General features: G+C 34.9%; 1 protein-coding gene across 1 annotated transcript in view; it reads left to right on the plus strand.

The window, feature by feature from the left end:
• The first annotated feature begins 3,441 nt into the window (after nt 1–3,441).
• The window catches only part of ncana (neurocan a), a 51,387-nt gene continuing 34,091 nt past the window's right edge, over nt 3,442–20,737 (plus strand). The window contains exons 1-2 of the mRNA XM_026205461.1: nt 3,442–3,761; nt 17,793–17,860. Of these exons, the coding sequence (XP_026061246.1) occupies nt 17,794–17,860 (67 nt within the window). The 5' untranslated portion in view covers nt 3,442–3,761; nt 17,793. The remainder of the gene's footprint in view (nt 3,762–17,792; nt 17,861–20,737) is intronic.

Raw genomic sequence — 20,737 nt, forward strand, 5'->3', positions numbered from 1 at the left:
TCAGTCAAATAAACAGGAGAAAGTAACTGATCATCTTTATGTGTGATGCTGTATATCTGTCCCGCAGGCGCTCTGTGTGCATCTCACTGCTTTTACTTATCTGGAGCTTTGCCGCCGTGCTTAAAGACATTGCTTTTCATTTTATGTAGCAGAGGGCTGCGCTGTGTCAGGTTCATTTGTCACGTTTATGAGCGTTTTCTGCTGCGTCTGGAGTGATGGAGAACTCGCCTCAGCATCCAGCAGCAACGTTTACTGAGTGAATGTTAAGAGACTTCAGTGCATTACTTCATCTGCTCTGGCTTATACATCTCAGATGTTTCTCGCTGGTACAAAAACAGCCCTGTAATCTCAGATCAGAACAGTCAGAGACACTCAAACTCATCAAATCATCTGAGCTGCTCCGTATTCATTTCAGAGCTTTATACTCCGACTGGATGACAGTTATAGACTCATTTGTGTGTCTAGAAGAATTATCTGAGACGAAGCTGATGCTTAAACGCAAGATAAAAGTCTCGTAAACAACACAGTAAAATATTAGTCTCTCTCGGACGTGCATTGCTCTTATTCTCTTTTGTTCAGCAGAGGCGAGGTTTTATCCAGACGGGCATGTAAATAAACAGATGCTGAAAGCCCCAGAGAGAGACTAATGGCGTCAATTAACAGATAAATTAATGCGTGAGCTGGTGATTAAACAGTGGTCGGCTACATCACTGCCTTTAACTGAAATAAATACACATATTTAGTGAGAGACTATTTACTCTGCTAGGAAAGTAAATGCAGATTTAGCAGCATGATTTGTAGCCTGAAAATGAAGACGAATTAGTTGTGAATATATATTTTGTGTTAACATTGAACTACTGGAGCTGAACAGGTGCTGTTTATGACCTTTTTATCACCATGCAGCTCTCTAAATGTTTACGGTGGGTTTAAAGTTATTGAAACTTTACTTTGTTTCATCATCAGGTTTGGAGAAATGTAGCATTGCATTGCATTGGATGCTCTGCAGTGAATGGGTGCCGTCAGAATGAGAGTCAAATCATCTGATAAAACATCACAATAATCCACAGCACTCCAGTCCATCAGTTAATGTCTTGAGAAGACAAAAGATGAAGCAATCAGCTGTTTGGACTCTCATTCTGACGGCACCCATTCACTGCAGAACATCCATTGATGAGACACTGATGCAATGCTACATTTATCCAAACCTGATGAAGAAACAAACTCATCCACATCTTGGATGACCTGAGGGTGAGGACATTGTCAGCCAAATTTTCAGCCAAAAGTCCTCACAAAGGGATGTGCTTCACCTTCCATTTCTAATGTGCATGGATTAAGAAACACTGACATCCCCTGTGATTTTTAACATCCCTTTTTTGATTCATTATTTGACTAGGCTGGGTTTGAGAAAAATTGGATAAAAAAAACTAAATAAGCATATTGCTTGCTGACTTAAACGTGACTTTTTGAAATGTTTATTGCTGATTACTGCATACTATTTCACATGCCACTTTTCATAATAAGCTGTTTCAGGTAGCCTATATACTGCACAGCATGCACTGTGTGTGTGTGTGTGTGTGTGTGGATACCTACCAGGATTACAGTTTATTGGTTACAGGCTTTGAGTCAGCATTTCTCTCCACTGCATCAGAGACTTTCCTGAGTCTCAGACCAACTCCCAAAGCCAAACGTCCTCATTTCTGTCAGTGCAAATAACATCAATAAGCACTTATTCAGTATTCTCATACAATATTAGAAGCCTGCCTGATGATATGCTTGAGATATATGCTGGTGAGCCTAATGATTTTGATTTCCGTTTGTCCTCTCTTCAGGTAAAAGTCCTCACGGATCTGAGGGTTCAGTGAGTTTGTTGTTAATGGCGCTCAGATCATAAGCTCGGCTCACTCTAAATATGGACTCTATTAACCTCATTATGTTTTTCACGGATGATATACTTCTCTTCATGGCTGTAAGAGTTATTCCTGAATCTACCCAATGTATCTAAATTATACAACGACTTTCAGGGGGTCAAATTAGAGTCGATCAGTCTGTGGCACTGCTCAGGTGTTATGAGAGACCAGGTTGCTCTGATAGTGGCCTTCAGCTCCTCTACATTCTTGGGTCTGGTATATCACATCTTTCTCTTCACAATACACCATAGATTTTCTATGGGGTTAAGGTCAGGTGAGTTTGCTGGCCGATTAAGAACAGGGACACCATGGTCCTTAAACCAGGTACTGGTAGCTTTGGCACTGTGTGCTGGGGCCAAGTCCTGTTGGAAAATGAAATCTGCATCTCCATAAAGTTGGTCAGCAGCAGGAAGCATGAAGTGCTCTAAAACTTCCTGTTATACACTGTGTTGACCTTTGACCTCAGAGTGGACCAACACACACACACAGTGGACCAACACCAGCAGATGACATGGACCCCAAACCATCACTGACTGTGGAAACTTTACACTGGAGCTCAAGCAACATGGATTGTGTGCCTCTCCTCTCTTCCTCCAGACTCTGGGACCCTGATATCCAAAGGAAATGCAAAATGTACTTTCATCAGAGAACATAACTGTGGACCACTCAGCAGCAGTCCAGTCCTTTTTGAATCAAGACTCTTCTGACGCTGTCTGTTGTTCAAGAGTGGCTTGACACAGGGAATGTGAAGCTGAAACCCATGTCTTGCACACGTCTGTGTGTAGTGGTTCTTGAAGCACTGGCTCCAGCTGCCGTCCACTCTTTGTGAGTCTCCCCCACATTTTTGAATGGGTTTTGTTTCACAATCCTCTCCAGGGTGCGGTTATCCCTATTGCTTATATACTTTTTCTACCACATGTTTTCCTCTCTATTAATGTGCTTCTGTGAACAGCCAGCCTCTTTTGCAATTACCTTTTGTGTCTTGCCCTATTTGTTCAAGGTGTAATTGGTTGTCTTTTGGACAACTGTCAGGTCAGCAGTCTTCCCCATGATTGTGTATCCTACAGAACTAGACTGAGAGACCATTTAAAGGCCTTTGCAGGTGTTTTGAGATAATTAGCTGATTAGAGTCTGGCACCAGGTGTCTTCAATATTGAATCTTTTCACAATATTCAAATTTTCTGGGATTTTTCTTAGTTGTAAGTTATAATCATCAAAATTAAAAGAAATAAACATTTGAAATATATCCGTCTGTGTGTAATAAATGAATGTAATATTCAAGTTTCACTTTTTGAACGGAATAAGTGAAATAAATCAACTTTTTGATGATATTCTAATTATATGACCAGCACCTATATATATATATATATATATATATATATATATATATATATATATATATAAAGGGGCATATTAAATATTAATATTAAAGAGGATCGGTATGGCTCTCTCTCTCTCTCTCTCAGGTCCGGGAGGGGGTTTTGTGGAGGGCTGTGCTCCTCTCTTCTTCTCCAGCACACGCTTTTGTTTCTGATCTCTCAGTAGACGGAGGCTCCGCTGCGGAGAGACCGGGGATAATCTGCGCGTCTCTCTTGTGCCCGTTTCTCCGCGGATGAGCCGGTGCTTGTCATTGCTTTAACGTCAGAAACTGTTCGAGAGCAATCACAGCTTCTTTCGTGTAGTTCATTTAATTTCACGTGACTGAAGTTCCAGCAGACTCGGCTCAGTTCGGCTCGGCTCGGCTCGGCTCGGCTCGGCTCTTTCTCCGCCAGAGGCACCGGTTCTCAGCTGATCTTCAGTCGGTCGGCCGGTGTGGACTCGTGCTCTCAGCTCTGACAACGAGAACGACTCCGGGTAAAAAGGAAACCTTTTCATTAACTGTTAGTTGCGGATTAATGTAGCAGTAGAGGTTTTGGTGGATGGATGTCTGATTTAGTGGATCTTTCAAATCCGATTTAACCGTCTAGATGTCTGTAATCGCATCCAGATCGTTTGAGCAGCATGTAATTTTTTGTGATTTGATTGTCTGAATATGAAAATCTGGTTCTGTTTCAGCATCTGCACAAATGTGCAATGGTAGTGAATGTTAGTGCATCGTCTTTGTGGGAGATTTTTGGAAATACTTTAGACATCTGAATAAGTCACAAGAAATCCTGATTGATGTTGTATATATTTACGTTTAATGCTGCAGAGGGTTTTATTCAAGAAAAGATAGAACATTGTAAGCATTTTATTAAAATAGCCATAATAGTATGCATAATATAGAACAATGCAGTAAAAGTTTTAGGTAATGGCAAAATAAAACAAAGAATGCATAGAATGCATGTAAATATTTTCTTAAGTTAATCATAGTATAAGATATTTCTTTTTGCAGGTTGCTTTGCATAAAAGCATCCATCTACTGCATTGCAAGTTGCAAGATATTAAACAAAGAATGCATGTAAATATTAAATTAAAATCATAGTATAAGAGATTTTCTTATTTGTGAGACTCTTTGGATAAGCACCTTCTAAATGCATACATATAACCATTTAAATAAAATGAAATAAGAACTGAAACACAGTAAAAACACAGAAATATATAATGGTTCAGTCGAAGTACTAGAAAATGCCAAAAACTCACCACTGCATTGCAAGTTGAAAGAGACTGCACAAATATTGCATGCAAGTTAAAATCACACTATGAGACGTTGATTTGCAGGTTGTTTTGGATCAAAGCTTCTACTAAATGCATAAATGCCATAAGATTGATTAGTACACAAGCTAGAGCAGAAGTGAAATGCAGAAGAGAGTTGACAGATAAATAATGCAGTAAAAGTTATTATAAGAAATCCCACTAACATTGCAAGTCACAAGATATTGGACAAAGGAAATCAATGCAAAAGATGTATGCTCTGTGCATTGCAAGATGCTGCAAAAAGATTGCATGCAAGTATTTAAGTTCAAATCAGTGCATAAGATGCTTCTTATTTTGCCAAGTTACCTTGGATTAAAGCATCTGCTAAATGCATGAATATAAATGTAATAAAAATAGTACAGTAGAGCAGAAGAGAAGTGCAGAACAGAATAAAATAAATGTCAAAATCCCACCATTGCAATAAAGATACTGAAGAATGCAAGCAGTGATTCACCATAAAAATCTTACTTAAAAACATGCTTTGTGTTGTAATGTTTTTAAGAGTCAAATCAAATCAGAAATAGTTCCTGCTCTGATCTGCTGATTCCTGAAGCCGTTGGCTTGTACATACGAACAGGGTACTGCTGTAAATATCAGCTTATGAATGCTCTCGCTGCTCCTTTGTAGCAGAAGAGAGATATCAGTGTCGGTGTGCATTAGTAAGTGTGCTCGACAGGCAGCTGCGGTTCTCGACGAGAGGTGTACACTAAGATCTCGTTCCCTGTGGCAGCTGTACTGAAGTTGCTGGAGATCAAAAAGTCTCCAGCAGCTGCAGGCATTTATTATTCATCCCGTCATTCATCTTCACAACCCCACCGACCGTGTAGAGGCTCTTCAGACCTGTACGACACACTGACCGCGGTGCTGTGACATCATTATCACGGGCCACTCAGACAGCTGCCGGGATTCTCCATCAGCATTTCCTCTGGGATCGTCTGCAATTTGCGGTTTTTGGGTTTAATCACGGGTCTACAGGGATGATGAGAGGTTAGGGTGAAAATAAGAGGATTAATGGTGTTGGATTTATTGGAGTATGATAATGAGATGGTGTTTTAGGGGTGAAGGGAACAGAGGGTGAACAGGTCAGAGAAATCAGGTGATATGTATAGATCACAAATCTGATCGATGCAGAACGAATCCCTCTTTCTTTTACTAACACATAATCAGAATCCAATTTCAAAGCAGCTTTATTGGCATGATAATAAAAATTAAGCCTGTGCATATAATTGAAGTTATAACAAAGACAATGGTTTCTATCTCTTTGTTCTCCTTAAGAACCAGTCTGGTCAAAAAGCAGCTCAACTCAATATCAGAGGCTCTTATTCCCCATTATAACCACTTTATGACACTCTCTTACACACACAGTGTCTATGTGAGCATTGAAAACATTTTCTGAGGCCATGGTCTATTCAGTCCATATCAATATAGATCATGTTTCACTCCAAAATTAAAAGAAAGAAAGGATAAATAGAATTCTGCACCAAGATGCCATTTAGATTATGATGTTGCAGCATTATGAGACAGTATGCAATTTTTAAAAATATATTTTAAATTTTTAAATATTTAACAAATCATTGTGGTTTACAATATGTGTTGGGAAGCATTTGCAGTATATTGATTTTAATTTAAAAATCAATAGAAAATGATAATAATAATTATGTACATTTTTGAATGGTTTTCTGTATTGTAATATATATGATTTTACCTAAAGTGTCTAAAATTCATAGCTTCATTGTGAATTTTTCTTTGTTCTGTATCGGTTGGTTATTGAGCGTAGAAGTGTTTAAGACATGGTTCTCAGCGTTTGCCTTCAGTGTATGTGCGTGAAGTCCTTCATCTTCATGGATCAGCAGCAAATGAAGTGATGTGGACGTGATGTTTTTTTAAATAGCACGCTGCTAGTCTGAGTTTAAAATCTTTGCTGTATCGGTTGGTTTATACTGCTACTCTCTGCAGTAGAACGTAGATGAGGTTCAACATAACTAAACTGAACCACACATGCACATACATTTGCAACTAAACATCTTGATAGTGGTGTGCAAGCAAATATTCAAAAAATGCATTTGTTTCAGAAAAGGTAAAAATCTGAGAAACAAACACTTGTAACCTTGTGTGCAAACATACAAGCGCCTCAGGAACACAAGACACGCTTCTTCAGTCTCATGCAGAATTAATTGTGTCTGGATGTGTGTGAGTTCACGGGAGGGTCTCTGGAAGCCCGCCAGACACATGCCGAAAGAAACACGGCTCTTTTAGAACCTTTCAACTTTATTTGGTGGTTATTTTATTATGCATACATACACTCCTGAAGAGATGAATCCACCCTCATGTGCTCTTAATCCATTTGAGTTTCTTTTCTTTTGCTGAACACAAAAGGAGATGTTTTAAAGAATGTTCACGCTGCTTTTTCCTTACTGTAAAAGCAAAAGAGGACAGGCTGCACAAAAACAAACAAAAAACAACAACAGCAAAAAAAAAAAAAAAAACACAAAATGCTGCTCAAGGTTTAATTTCGGATGTTATTTGTTATTGGATTCAACCATGCATCTTAAGTATGAATGAATGCAACCTGAATGAGATACTTTTATTAGCTTCAAGGCCATTTTATTCATTCATTTGATGTAAAAAAAAGAGCAGTTTTGAGTGTAACATAAGTAAATTGTAGCTTTGTAAAAATGTTATGTGAAATGCACATTTAAAAATTATTTCAGGGTGTGAAACTCTATTTGGAAGATTTTGTTACATTTTTAAGAAGATATGTGAGGCATTAATGCCTGCTGAACTGATGAACATGTTTACTACAAAAAATTTATAACGATGTGGCAATCCCTGACAGTGCACTAGAAACTGCATAGCAACTCATTAGAAGCCACACACAACTGCCCACAACATCCTAACAACTGCATTGAAAAACCCTGGCAACTACCCACAATGCACTTGCAACTATATAGCAATGCACTGGAAACCACACATATCAACCTAACTACTGCATAATGTAGCAATGCCCTGGCAACTGCATAGCTGCAAAAAAACATTTAAGAGGAAATGTGTATTACTCAGACTGATTCTGATGCAAACTTCATTTAAAAGTTGGGTTTGTCTCAGATTTTTGTCCAGAAACTACAAGCAGAAAACGAATGAGTCAGGCAGCATTTTAAGGCAGAATTTGGTCAAGAGTTTAAAACACAGTTGAGCTAATGCACAGCTCTAGAGGAGGAGCATTTGAGAGCAGGAGACTTCAGCAAACGGCTCCATTGGCCTCCCTTTAACCTCTTTATCGTCTAGGAGAAACTGCTTTTTATGAGCAGCAAGAGTTTTATTCACGCATATCATATGTAAGTGCTACATAAACCATATTTTTGTCGTGTTCATCATAAGCATGCATGCAGCACAAGAGCTGGTAAAACTCCCACCATAATTAAAACATTCTCTATAAAATCCTATGCATTAATTATTTTTATACATCTAGTACATAATGCATATATTTTCATAAGCTAATTTAGTGTCAGTCTTTGAATCCTCCTTGTTTAGCTTCTTCAGTCTTTTTAATGCTTGTAAACTATTTTTAATGCATGTAAAAAATAAGATTGTGTGTATCTTTAGTCAGATGCATTTACATTGTGACTGTGTCTCAGATGCAATCAGCTCAAACAGTTTACAAAAGTGTGGCCCAAATGGCCCATGTAATTAGCTCATTAGGTCAATGCATCACAGGTTCTCCATGGTAGAAATCCTATAAGGTCATCATGAGGTTACACTATCATTGGGGTGTTGTTGTATTGTTTGTAGCACGTTTGTTACCAGGTATAAAGGTCTGATCTCACAGACAAAATCACTGCTGAAGAACTGCTACCTTCAACAATTTCTTCTCCCCACAAGGACTTTGGTCAAGCTTACTTATGTTATGTTATGTTTAAGAGAAATCTAGTATTTTGCTGAGCCACCCAAAATAGTGTTCAGCCAAATCTAGCAAAATCTAACAATTTCTATGTTTTATTTTAAGTAATGTTTTGTGAGTGTGTTTCAGCACTGGACAGCTCCTGATTCACTCACTGCTGTCTCATGACTAAATCCTGCTCCAGACACTGTTTACACTCAGACAATGTGTTTGTGGGAATATTAATGACTGTTCCTGGGGCTTCTGTAATGCTTTTGTCTTGCTAATGTATTTGCATGAATAACATACAGTAAATTTACATGTCAGATCTTCATTACTATTATTTGCTGAGCTGAGACTGATGTTTATTGTGTTTAATGTTTGCTAAGTCAAGCATCACTATTGCTATTATTCAGGCCTTTATGGTGGGATTTGCATGGTTGAAACTTGATGTTGATGTAATCTAATGTACTCTAAACATATTTGACTTGCATAAAACCAGAACAAAATGTGTGATTTTTTTTCTTTTTTCAGAATGACTTGTTTTTTGCATCATCTTTAGAAAATAATAATATAATTGTTATTTTTAGTTGAGGATGATGTAAATGTCCTCAAAGCCAGAGATCTTGGGTCAGGGAAAAGCATTGCACTGAAACAAATCATTATCCTTGGAGGTCTTTAACTTGCAATTTGAAAGCCTTTCACTAATGTAAATACCCCTCTCACAGGAAAAGAAACCTGCTATTATTCTCCAGCATCTCTCTCTTTAATTGTACATCTTCTGTCGCGCCGTGGGTCTGCAGGAGGTCTTTCCCAGCCCCCCTCGGCCGTCCTCAATAGACGTGTAATGGGCAGTTAAAGAAAGAGAGAGAGAGAGAGAGAGAGAGAGAGAGAGAGAGAGAGAAACAGTCAAACAAAGGAAGGCTCTCCATTTCTTTGTGTTTATCATCTGTTTTCTCAGACAGACGCTGATATGAAGCACCTTTTAGCGTGTTTGGCTTGATACAATGTGACAGGATTTGTGTTTTACACCACAGTGACATGTTTCTCTCCTGCAATTACAGTGCAAATTTGATCATTAAAATTATAAAGAAGCAATTTCGAAATTATCACTGTACAATTGTTTTGTTGGTTAACATGTACATTCACCTGTTCTATTCCAAATGATTGATAATAACTAAATCAGCCTGAATATATTAGTTTGCATGAATAAAAAAGGGTCAGATCGAATAGAAAAAAATAGTGTCTATTATTTTTTGCATCTTTAATGTATCATTTTTAGTGCCAGTTGTTCCTTATTTAAAATGTATTAAATTATTTGAAATTAATTATTTAAATAAATTATTGGAAAATGAATTCACATAATTGATACAAATAATGGAAACTTATTTTTAATAATATTATGTAATAATAATAAAAAAATATATTTTCCCTTCTAAAACATTTTTTTTTCAAATTCATATAGTTTTTAATGTTAACTCTTTATTTAAAAGAAATTAAAATGATAAATTAGAAATAAGTCACTTATTTGTAATATTGAATAATGAAAACAATATTTGTACTAATAACATTACAGTTGTTTTCCCTGTAAAACCATTTATTTTTTAAAATGCATAATTTTTATGCCACTTATTCTTCATTTAAAATTACTAATGAAAATAAATTAAAATAACTGGTCAAATAAAAAACAATAATCATTTATTTTTAATGATAATATTCAATAAAATTAAAAAATATATAACAATATAATAATCTTACCCTAATAATATAAATAGAAATTATAAAAAAAAACATTTTGTATTTTTTTTTAAACATGCATAATTTTTTGTTTTTGTTTTTAATGTTAGTTTTTCTTTATTTAAAATGAATTCAAATAATTAATAACAATCAAATCAACAATTATATTGGACCTTATAGTTCTTTCCCATATAAAACGCTGTTTTTACATGCATTTAAAATGCACATAATTTTAGTGCCAGTTTTTATTTTTAAAATAAGAGAATAAATAAATTAAAATAATCGGTAATAGTCAAATAAAAAATAATAACGACTTATTTTAATAATAATATTTATTAATTATAAAAATATATATATTTTGATGAATAATGTTACAGTTATAATTCCTATAAGAACTATTGTGAATATTTATTTGAGAAAATAGTATATTTTCCAACATTTATGGTATGGAATAATGTGTTTGTTTTTCTGCAGACCTTTAAAAGCTGCAACAGAAATGTGTTAAACGCCGAGTCTCACCACCATCGAGTGTGAACAGACATCCATATGCAAAAACACAATGAAGCGTTTTTTTTCCCTCCATGGTTAGTTTGTGTCTCCCAGTATTCCGGAGTAACCATGGCAACCAGACGGCCGGTTAACACTCGCATTGCCGGAGAGTTTGCAGCCAGATTTTCCGCTCAAGACCGCTGGCTATGTGAAGCTATTTTTGTTAGTTATTATCAGTGTGAATAACGATCGTTAGCCTGTCAGAAGTCTGTCTTACCATCAGTCCGTCTCTCTGTCTCTCTCTGAGCTAACCGGCTGACAAGCCTCTGGCCTGAAGCTTCATTATTTCATGTCTCTTCTCATTTAGAGATGATTCTTGTCTTTGGGTTTTGTGCTCAGCTGTTCTAAAGTCCTACAGTAATAGGCCATGAAGCGCTGATAGCCACTGGCAAGACTTTGATCTGTTTGTTTTTCTGTAAAGACGCCTGACACAGTTTTCTGTGTTGAATTGGCACCAGTTGAGAGAAAAACTGTGCTTCATTTCATGTGAGGGTGTATTTATGTGTATACAGATGCTTTAAGGGTGCAAAACATGCATGTGTCCCATGCAAAAAAAAAAAAAAAGGTTGAGTTGCATTTGTTTGCATGTGTAGAAAGTTTATGTTTATAAGAATTTTGTCTATAAATGTTATTTTACTAATTGCTTTGTGATGTAGGATCTATTGTTGTGGATTAATATCCTAAAGCATGCATTTAAGAAAAACAAGCAAAATCATTAAAAACAAAATTAACAATTCAAATAATTCAATATTACTTTTATATTTACATTTATTCATGTAGCGGACACTTTATCCAGAGTGACTTACAATTGGGGAATACATCAAGAGATTGATGAGACAAATAGACACAGGAAGTTTCTAGCATTGTTCAAATACATAGGAAAGATTAAAGAAAAGAGACAACAAAGTTGTTGTTTTTAATAATCAAATAATCATTAATATTGTCAACACTGCTTAAAAAAATAACAATAACAATTACAGATATTTTTAAATAATGTTACAACTGAAACTGTAACAACACTGAATTCAAAATGTCTTATTTCAAAGCACTTTATTGGTATTTTATGAAAGCAATAATAAATTTAAACAGAATCAAATTTAGGCTAATTGTGGTATATTGATGCATATCATTTGATATGAGTTTACTTGCTGTTTCACAACAAAAGATCTCAGCTCAGTTGTGACATACAGTGTGAGCATTGATCATGGTTTGACCTTTGACCTGTGTGTGTTTGTATGACTCCTCTTGATGAATGAGACTCAGATGTAAGTGTGAGTAAACACACATCAGGAGAAATAACAATGATCCCTATCCTCCAGGAAGAGTTGAGAGTATTAAAACGAATGCAGAGCAGCTGAGATCATCAGTTGATTTGAAGATCTCTCCGTTAGATCTCATCGCTGTCTGGAGCAGATATTACAGAGACGTGTGGCTCGTCTTTGCTGTGGGTGGTTGTGACTTCCACAGACTTTCCTGCATGTTAATGTCAGCGCTGCTCCAGAACCATATTAGATTTAAACCGGTTTGAATAGGAGAGCTGCTTCATTCTGGTGTGTGTGTGTGTGTGTGTGTGTGGGATGAGAAGCACTGTAATATGTGAGAAACACAGAGGAATGAGAAGCAGTGTGTTTGTGTACATGCACGTGTCTGGAGATTGTATTTAATCGTGGGTTTAGTTGCAACAGATCATCTCTTTAAAACTCAAACTCATCTGAAAGCTGGAGTTTGTTTATGATTTCTGATCTCTTTTCTATAATGCCAGCTCATATGAATGAAGTCATACACCCACATCTCCATGAAATCTAACAGTGTCTACAAGTGTTAGTGTGTGTGTGTGTGTGTGTGTTTATATGCCTTGCATAGATTTGGATTTATGTGATATTTTGAACCTTGCTGTCGAATTGTGCTCATTTAAATATGTAGCTGAGGTCCTACATTGATCATTATTTTCAGGAAAACAGATTTTATATGTGTGAAGTGGTTAAAATATATATTTTATTTTTTGCAAAAAATAATGTGTGGTTTATTGATATAAATTGTAGATATATTTTTGTAGTTTGGGGTTAGTATAAAATGTTTTTGAACAAAGACTCTTCTGTTCACCAAGGCTGCATTTATTTGATAAAAAATACGGGAAAAACAGTAAAAATCAGAAATGTTATTATAATTCAAGAAAGCTGTTTTCTGTGGGAGTTTATCATAAAATGCAATTTATTTCTGTGATGTGCAGCTGAATTTCCAGCATCATTAGTGTCACATGATCCATCAGAAATCATTCTAATAAGCTGATATATCAAAACATTTCTGATGTTTTCTATTTTAGTCGCTTAATTTTTTTGTGGAAACTGAGACACACTTTATTTTTCAGGATATTTTTTCTGAACAGAAAGTTGAAAAGATCAGCATTTATTTGAAATAGGAACCTTTTGTAACATTATAAATATCTTTGCTGTCACTTTCGATGGATTTAATGCATCCTTCCTCAATAACAGTGTTAATTATTGAACAAAAAAACACTGACCTCAAACTTAAAATGTTGTGTGTATAAGCTGCTTTAATAACAGCTCCAAATAATATTTTTTTTCATATGCAGCAAGTGATGTTGTGCCAGGAGGCTTCAGTTCCCGTCTGTAGAGTTTCTGTTGAGCTCTGAAGCCTCCTGAGAGTTGTGTGTTGTGTTCAAGGCTGTTTGTTGTTTTAATGTCTCGTCCCTCTTTGAATCTGAAGAGGCATTGGAGTGCAGCGAAAGGCTCATTAATGCTCATTATCTCTCATTATCTTCTCTCAGATGTGCTGATGAGCTACAGGAGTCCATTAGAGTTACACACTTTCTGACCCGTCTGTGAATCTGTGCACAGTGAGCACCCTAGTGAGTCGTCTTACTGCATACTGTCTGTATAGAGTGGAACATCATGAATCTAAGTCTACACAGACAGCACACATATAGCATCGTTGCAATGCTGAGGATGCAATGATCATATATGTATTAAAATGCACTGCTTAACAAATTGCAATGTTTGTATTTATGGTGTTGTTGTTGTTGTTGTTGCATATTTGCATCTATCACTTAGCAACAAGCTGTGTTGACTAGGAATGCAGTAATTTAATATGATTGCAAATACACTGTAACCACAAATATTGGATAAAATAATGCACATTTATTGAACCAGTTGTTTTATTATGTACGTATGTAACATTACGGAATTTGTTTTTATATTTTGTTTTCATTTTAGCTTAAGTTTAAGGTTTGTTATGTTGAAGTTATTTTGATTAATTTTAGTTGTTTACACATTTCTATTCAACATTTTTTAGTTTGAGTATATTTTAGTACTTTAGTATTATTTATTATTAAAGTATTCTTTAATATTTTGAATTATGGAAAATTTTAATTTTATTGTTGAATTGTTGAAATAATTTGGTTATAGGCTATTGTCTTTTATTCATTTTTTATTCTATTAAGCTTTAGATTTATTTTCAGTTTTAGCACTTTATCTCAGACTTATTTTATTTCAGTTAGTTGCTAAAGCAGCATTTCAAATTTTCATTAAAGTTTTTAAAATTAAATATTTTCCATCTAATGATTTTATTTTATTTTATTTCAGTTTTTTTTAATTATTACTTTTTTTAGTATTGAGAAAAAAAAATATTACTTAAACTTTCATTTAGGGCTAAACAAACTAAGTACTAAACTAAATTAACTAAAACTGAATTAAAAAAGAATGAAAATTAGACACTTTTTTAGGAAACCATAACTATAAATGACAACACACAGGGAAATTACTAAAGCTTCAACTACATTTGAAGTGAAATATAAAATGTAAATATAAACTTTAAAAGTATCTCAATGATACAAAAAAAAAAAAAACCACTGGATTTTGGTTTGCATTTACGACACTAGATCAGATTGACCATTATGGGAATAGTTAATCATAAATCTTGAAGTTTGGCAGACTATCTTAAAACAGTTGTTTCTGTGTGATAATATTTTAAAATGTAATTTATTTTTGTGATCAAATCTGTTTTTTCAGCATCATTACTCCAGTCTTCATCTGGGGAAACTGTGATTAATTTTATTTTTCACGCTTCTTTGATGCATAGAAAGTCGAAAAGAACAGCATTTATTTAAAATAGAAATAATTTGGAACATTTAAAATGTTCATTATATTCATTTCATTCACTCTGAATTATTTTTAAACTTCCCTTTCTTCTGCTTAAGATGCAGCTGAAGTCTCTCAAAGAAAAGAAAGCTCAAGCTTGTGTTTATAATCACATAAAGTGACTCGACTGACATTTCAGACAAATATCGCAGCATATCTCAGCCAGTCTGACATATAGCTTGTTTTGCAAGCTGTCAGTCAGACGTCATTATCATTTCATGTTGTTTTATTGCTCAGATATTGTGCTTTCATATTGAATCTTTTTCTTAAACTCTTATAGTAGAAACTAAAAGATAAAACAAACAAGTTAAGTATTTGTCATCCAGTAAGAGTGTACAGCTTTAAAATGAATGTTGAGAGCAGCTCAGATCATTGGAGGAGAAATGTTTGCGTTTGCTGTTTACATCTTCAGCCAAATCCTCCCATAGTGCGTATATTATCAGATTTCAGATCTGTTGTTCTTTCTAAACCGAATCTATCTAACACACTAGTGCTGGAAAGGCTGTTAACTAAAAGTAACAGCCCTACGAACATTTGTCAGTGTGACAGTAGCTTATCTGTGAAAAATGCAGCTTCTCCAGAAACAAGCTGCTTTACTTAAGAAGCTGTGTAGCTTTTGCTGATTATGTCACATTGTGTTGCACAGAGCGAGCTGATCAGTAATAAAACACGATCTCCTTTATAATCGGTCTGATTTATTTTAGTAAAGCGACACATTTGGATGAAACTCACTGATTCATTTGAGCCAATGTTCAATGGTATTTCCAGAAGTCCTTGTACCTCATATTTTGTGGAATATGTTTTTTTATCACTTATTTCTTTTGCTCAAGTTACACTAGTTGCATCTTTAAATGTTTTTTTTTATATATATAGTTTTGAATATCAAAAACCAACATTATTCGTGTGTTTTACAACAAAATACAATTTCACATTTAATTCAATGTGTTAATTGAGTTTCTTTGTAACAATTTTGGATGTACTGGAGTTTCTGAGAATAGTTGCTGAGATTTATGTTCGTTGTATTTCCAGGAGTCCTTGTGCCTCATTTTGTTGTGAAAAATACGTCGTTTTTACACTAGTTACAGTATCTTTTATGCTTTTTTCTTTTTTTTTGAAAAGAGAATGTATGGTTCGAAAGCGTTTTGAAATGTAAAAAAATTTGCAACATTATAAATGTCCTTATTGTTAAATTTGGTCAGTTATAAAATAATTACATTTTTAAGTACTTTTATTTTAGCTATGTTTAGGGCCCAAGCTCTGCAGTGTGAGGACCCTATTGGAATTGCTCCGTTTATTCTTTAATTCGTTTTTTATTTACTGTAATACTACTTCACTGTTTTCATGCCAGATTTTGGTCTTATGTTGGCAATTTAGTCCAGAAATGGAGTTATTAGTTCTTCCTCACTTGTAGTTTGCAGTCGGGCTGATGAGAAAAGCTGTGTGCTTGTTGTTTTAGTGTGCAGTCTGCATCAAACAGCCGTGGGCTACGGGACGGCTTTCATACATCCCATAAACACAAAGCCTTTTTTTTGCGTTTGCTTATAATAAATGCTGCAGTTTTTCAGTTTGTTAAAGTCCCGCTCATGATTCGGCCTCAGCTGTGTCTCTAGTTACCGCTATGAATAGCACAGCTAACCGATGTAAGTTAAATCACCTCTGACAAAAGCGCTGCCGAATCCTTCAGGAATTGAAATGCTAAACGCCTGGAGCGTCAGCAAGTTTGCATTCACAGTACAGAGAATAGCTGCTAGCTTGCTCACAAACTCCTCTGACATTACAATACTGGAGCCGAGCCGGTGCACGACCTTCCCATGCCTGTAAATAAGTCTTCCGTCCCTTTTATTTGTGTCTTTCTCTCTCTCTCTCTGGCTGTCTCTGGTGCGGTTTGGCTCTTAAATGCTGGCGTCTCTCCTTCTCTCTCCATGTTTCTCAGTGGAGGTGCTGTTGGCAGAGCGTCTGTGAGCATTAAGCTGAGTGTCGGGATGCTGGTGCCAGTCGAGTGAGATCAAGGAGCGAGTCCTCGCAGCATGCATAATGTATAGAGGGCTAGAAATCATCTCACACATCCTGTGGGCTGGCACCAAATTCACACCCTCCTGATCTCTCAGCCTCTTGTGACCCTGCGTTAGGGTGTAAATGCAGGAAAGGTCTGGGTGTGTTTGATTGCAACCACAATTTTAAAGCCCTATTGAATAAATTTTTTCTCTCCAGATTCAGGTTTTTTTCCTATTATATTTTCGCTGGATTTTGTGTGATTTTTTATTTTATTTTTTTATTGTTAAATCAAATTTTGTTAACCAAAAAGCATTTTATCATTAAATATACAATTTAACAGAAATGTATTACAAGTGTAAATTAATGTGTAGGGTCCTATGAAATAATTTTTTTATTTTTTTCTGGTAATAAAAAAAAAGACTATTTTTAAATTAACTTAGTAATATTAATAATATATATTAACTAGTGTCCATATCGTCACTTGATTTAAGTGCACTGAACTTCTTTTGATTTGTTGTTCTAAAATTCCATGACATTCCACATTCTGTTTTTATTAATGGATTCTGTCCGGATTGTGGAAATCATAGAGTCCTACATTTAGTACATTTTAAATATTGCTTTAAAGCAAGAACTGACTTTGTTAATACATGATCTTGGTCCTAAACCCACGTTATAACCTGTATAGTTGTCTGTTTACCTTTATTATGCTATTATATGAACAGCTGAACTACTATAGTATGCATCGCAGTGCAGTATGTCCCAATGCTGCACTACTTTCTTAGTGCACACTTAATTTCTCTTTGTATAGCTATTGAAGTTGAAACACAGCCAGTATTGTTTGTCTATTATGAATCTCATGGTTTTCACCTTCTCTTTGTCCTGTTCTCTTCACAGGATGGTGTGTGTCGGCGCTGCTGGGGTCCAGGTTCTTGCGCTTCTGCTTGTGTTCTCAGCAGAATGTGGTGAGTTCTGGTTCACTCGTTCTCTCTTAAAAACATCTGAAGCAAAACGGGGACTCATGCGTACGGGGCGGTTCACACAGGGCATGTTCTTGCATTCAGTAACAGCTGGAAAGAGCAACATGACATGGCATCCTAAAAAGACATCTGATGTTAGCATGTTGTGAAGCTAATAACTACAATATCAATGGTTCCCGAAGGTTTCGACTCATTGTTTTTCTGGTACTTCTGCTTGTAAAATTCCAAACCTGTTCCTTATTTCATCTGTTTGAATACAAAAGAAAAACTTTTTCTTGATGATGACGAAATTTAAGAAAACAAAACGTTATTTACTGTATACCCGAGATTAATATTTTAGTTGGACATTTAATGAAAACTGTGGACATTCAGTCATATTTTAGCTGTTTAGTTGCACTTCATGGTAATTGTTAAATCCATATTCACAGTTGTTTTGCTCCAAATTATAATTGCAATTATTAGTCACTTCAGAATTTCTTTTTACATTTCAACAGAATTATTGCACTTTGAGGTAAGCACAAATCAAAATAATGTCAACTCAGATGCATTTTATATTTGATTGACATCTAGTTTCCTGTATTTTATATAAATATATATATATATATATATATATATATATATATATATATATATATATATATATAAACATATTATTACATATAAACAAATTACAAATGCTGTTTTTACAGAAAAGAATTATATATATATATATATATATATATATATATAGTGTATATTTCTTTTTGTAAATTAACACTTTTTCCTGTTAAAATAGCATTTGTAATTTCGAAAAATAATAACTTATTTCAGTTACAAAGCAGCTTATATGCATGTGTGTGCTTGTGTGTGTCTGAGTGTGTGTGTCTGAGTGTGTGTGTGTGTGTGTGTGTGTGTGTGTGTGTGTGTGTGTGTGAGCGACTGCAGAATGCTCTATAGTCCAAATGTTTTCACTGGCAGCTTCAGTCAGAGGCTCTTTCATTAGTCTCTTTAGCGATGGGTGGCTGCTTTGAGGGATGATGGGAAATCACTCCCTCCTGTCAAGACGATTAATGCCCCCTGAACACTCAGACCTGCCCTCTTTAGAACGGACCTCGAAATATACGACAGACACAAAGCTGCTGGTCACTGACAGGCGACTGGTTTAATGTAAAAACTGCTAACTTAAAGCAGTAAATTTGTGTGACTTTCTTAGTACCTGTGTAAGAAAAAAAATATTTGGAGGGGGGAAAAAACATAGATTTTCATTGTATGAACAAAATTTTATGAATACAATTTTGTTAACTCTTTACAATAAGGTGATTTGTGGCACTGGAGCACAAAAGCAGATTACGTCACTGAGGTATATTTGTAGCAATAGCGAGTCAAAATTATAGATTTCTCTTTTATGCCAAAAATCATTAGGATGTAAAGTAAAGATCTTGTTCCATGAAGATATTTTGTAAATATCCAACTGTTAATATATCAAAACTTAATTTTTCATTAGTAATATGCATTTGTGGATGGCACTGGTTTTATGGTCTATGGGTACACATTAGTTCGTATTTATAAATGCATTACACTATTTAATTTAAAGATTGTAAAACACATGCATAACAATTGCTGCAAATAAATTTATATTTGTTTTACATAATATTTTCTAAATTAGAAATAATTGTGAAAAATATTTCTTAAATAGAATGATTTGAATTTGAGAGAAAAGAAAAGATTCAGTAAAATTCTCAAATTTATTTAGATTATTTATTTAGTCTAGTGGATTATTTTTCAATAGTAATAAAAAATAAAAACATAAAGACCAGTTCATCCAATATATAATAATTATACATCCAGTAATAAATGCTTGTCACTTTTATAAATCTTTGTTTATTTAATTTTCATATTAAGCTTTCATTCATTTCGTTCATATTCTTTTGTGCATTTCTTGAAATATTTTGTAAGATTCTTTACAGAAATATAATTATTTTTCAATTTTGTCTTAAAGGAGTAGTTCACCTAAAAAATTTTTCATTCTGTCATTTACTCCCCGTCATGTTTTTCCAGACCTGAATGAGTTTCTTTCTTCACACAAAGATGATGTTTTGATAGGAGTATGTCTGTAACAAAATAATTCCTGGTCCCCATTCACCTCCATAATATGGACAACATTTCTATAAAAATCAATGGAGACCAGAAACATTCTTCTAAATATCTTCTTCTGTGTTCAACAGAAGAAAGACACCTGCAAGTTTGGGGCAATTCTTTCAAAAAAGTTTTTGCAATGCACTGTGTTGTTTCTATTGCTAAAATTTGCTACAAATTGCTAAAAGCACCTACAGCTCTACTGCTAAAGGAACCTACAGGTCTCAGCTTTACCAGATTGTTGAAGAACAGAGGATTGGTTACACACACACACACACACACACACACACACGTCTACATCAGTCTGATTGAAAAAGAAAGTCAGATTGCCATGAAAGTGTATCTGAGAAATGAAAGAGCACAGGGGGAATTTAATTATTTCCCTCCTTTGCAATAAAGTGCCACATCTGCTCACAAAAACACTTTTTCTCTCACACACACAGAGACCAAATGCAGACAGCATCCTGACTGTAACTGAACCTCAGAACTGATTTATACAGCGCTTCATGTGGGAAATGTACAGAACATGCAAGAACTGGGTAAAATGACTAGTTTCTATTGATGCTAATTCGCAAGTTTTTTTTAAATCTACATTTTTTTCTTTATCCTGCATCTGAAGCATTCAGGGAAGTGATATTTTAGTATCATTTATATGGTTTAGTATTTATTAATACTTTTTTTTTTTTAGTTTTACAAATTGTATATGCTTTTATCCATTATATATATTTTGCTTTATATTTATTTCCG

This window comes from Carassius auratus, chromosome 27 (assembly GCF_003368295.1).
Source record: "Carassius auratus strain Wakin chromosome 27, ASM336829v1, whole genome shotgun sequence".
Taxonomy (NCBI): Eukaryota; Metazoa; Chordata; class Actinopteri; order Cypriniformes; family Cyprinidae; genus Carassius; species Carassius auratus.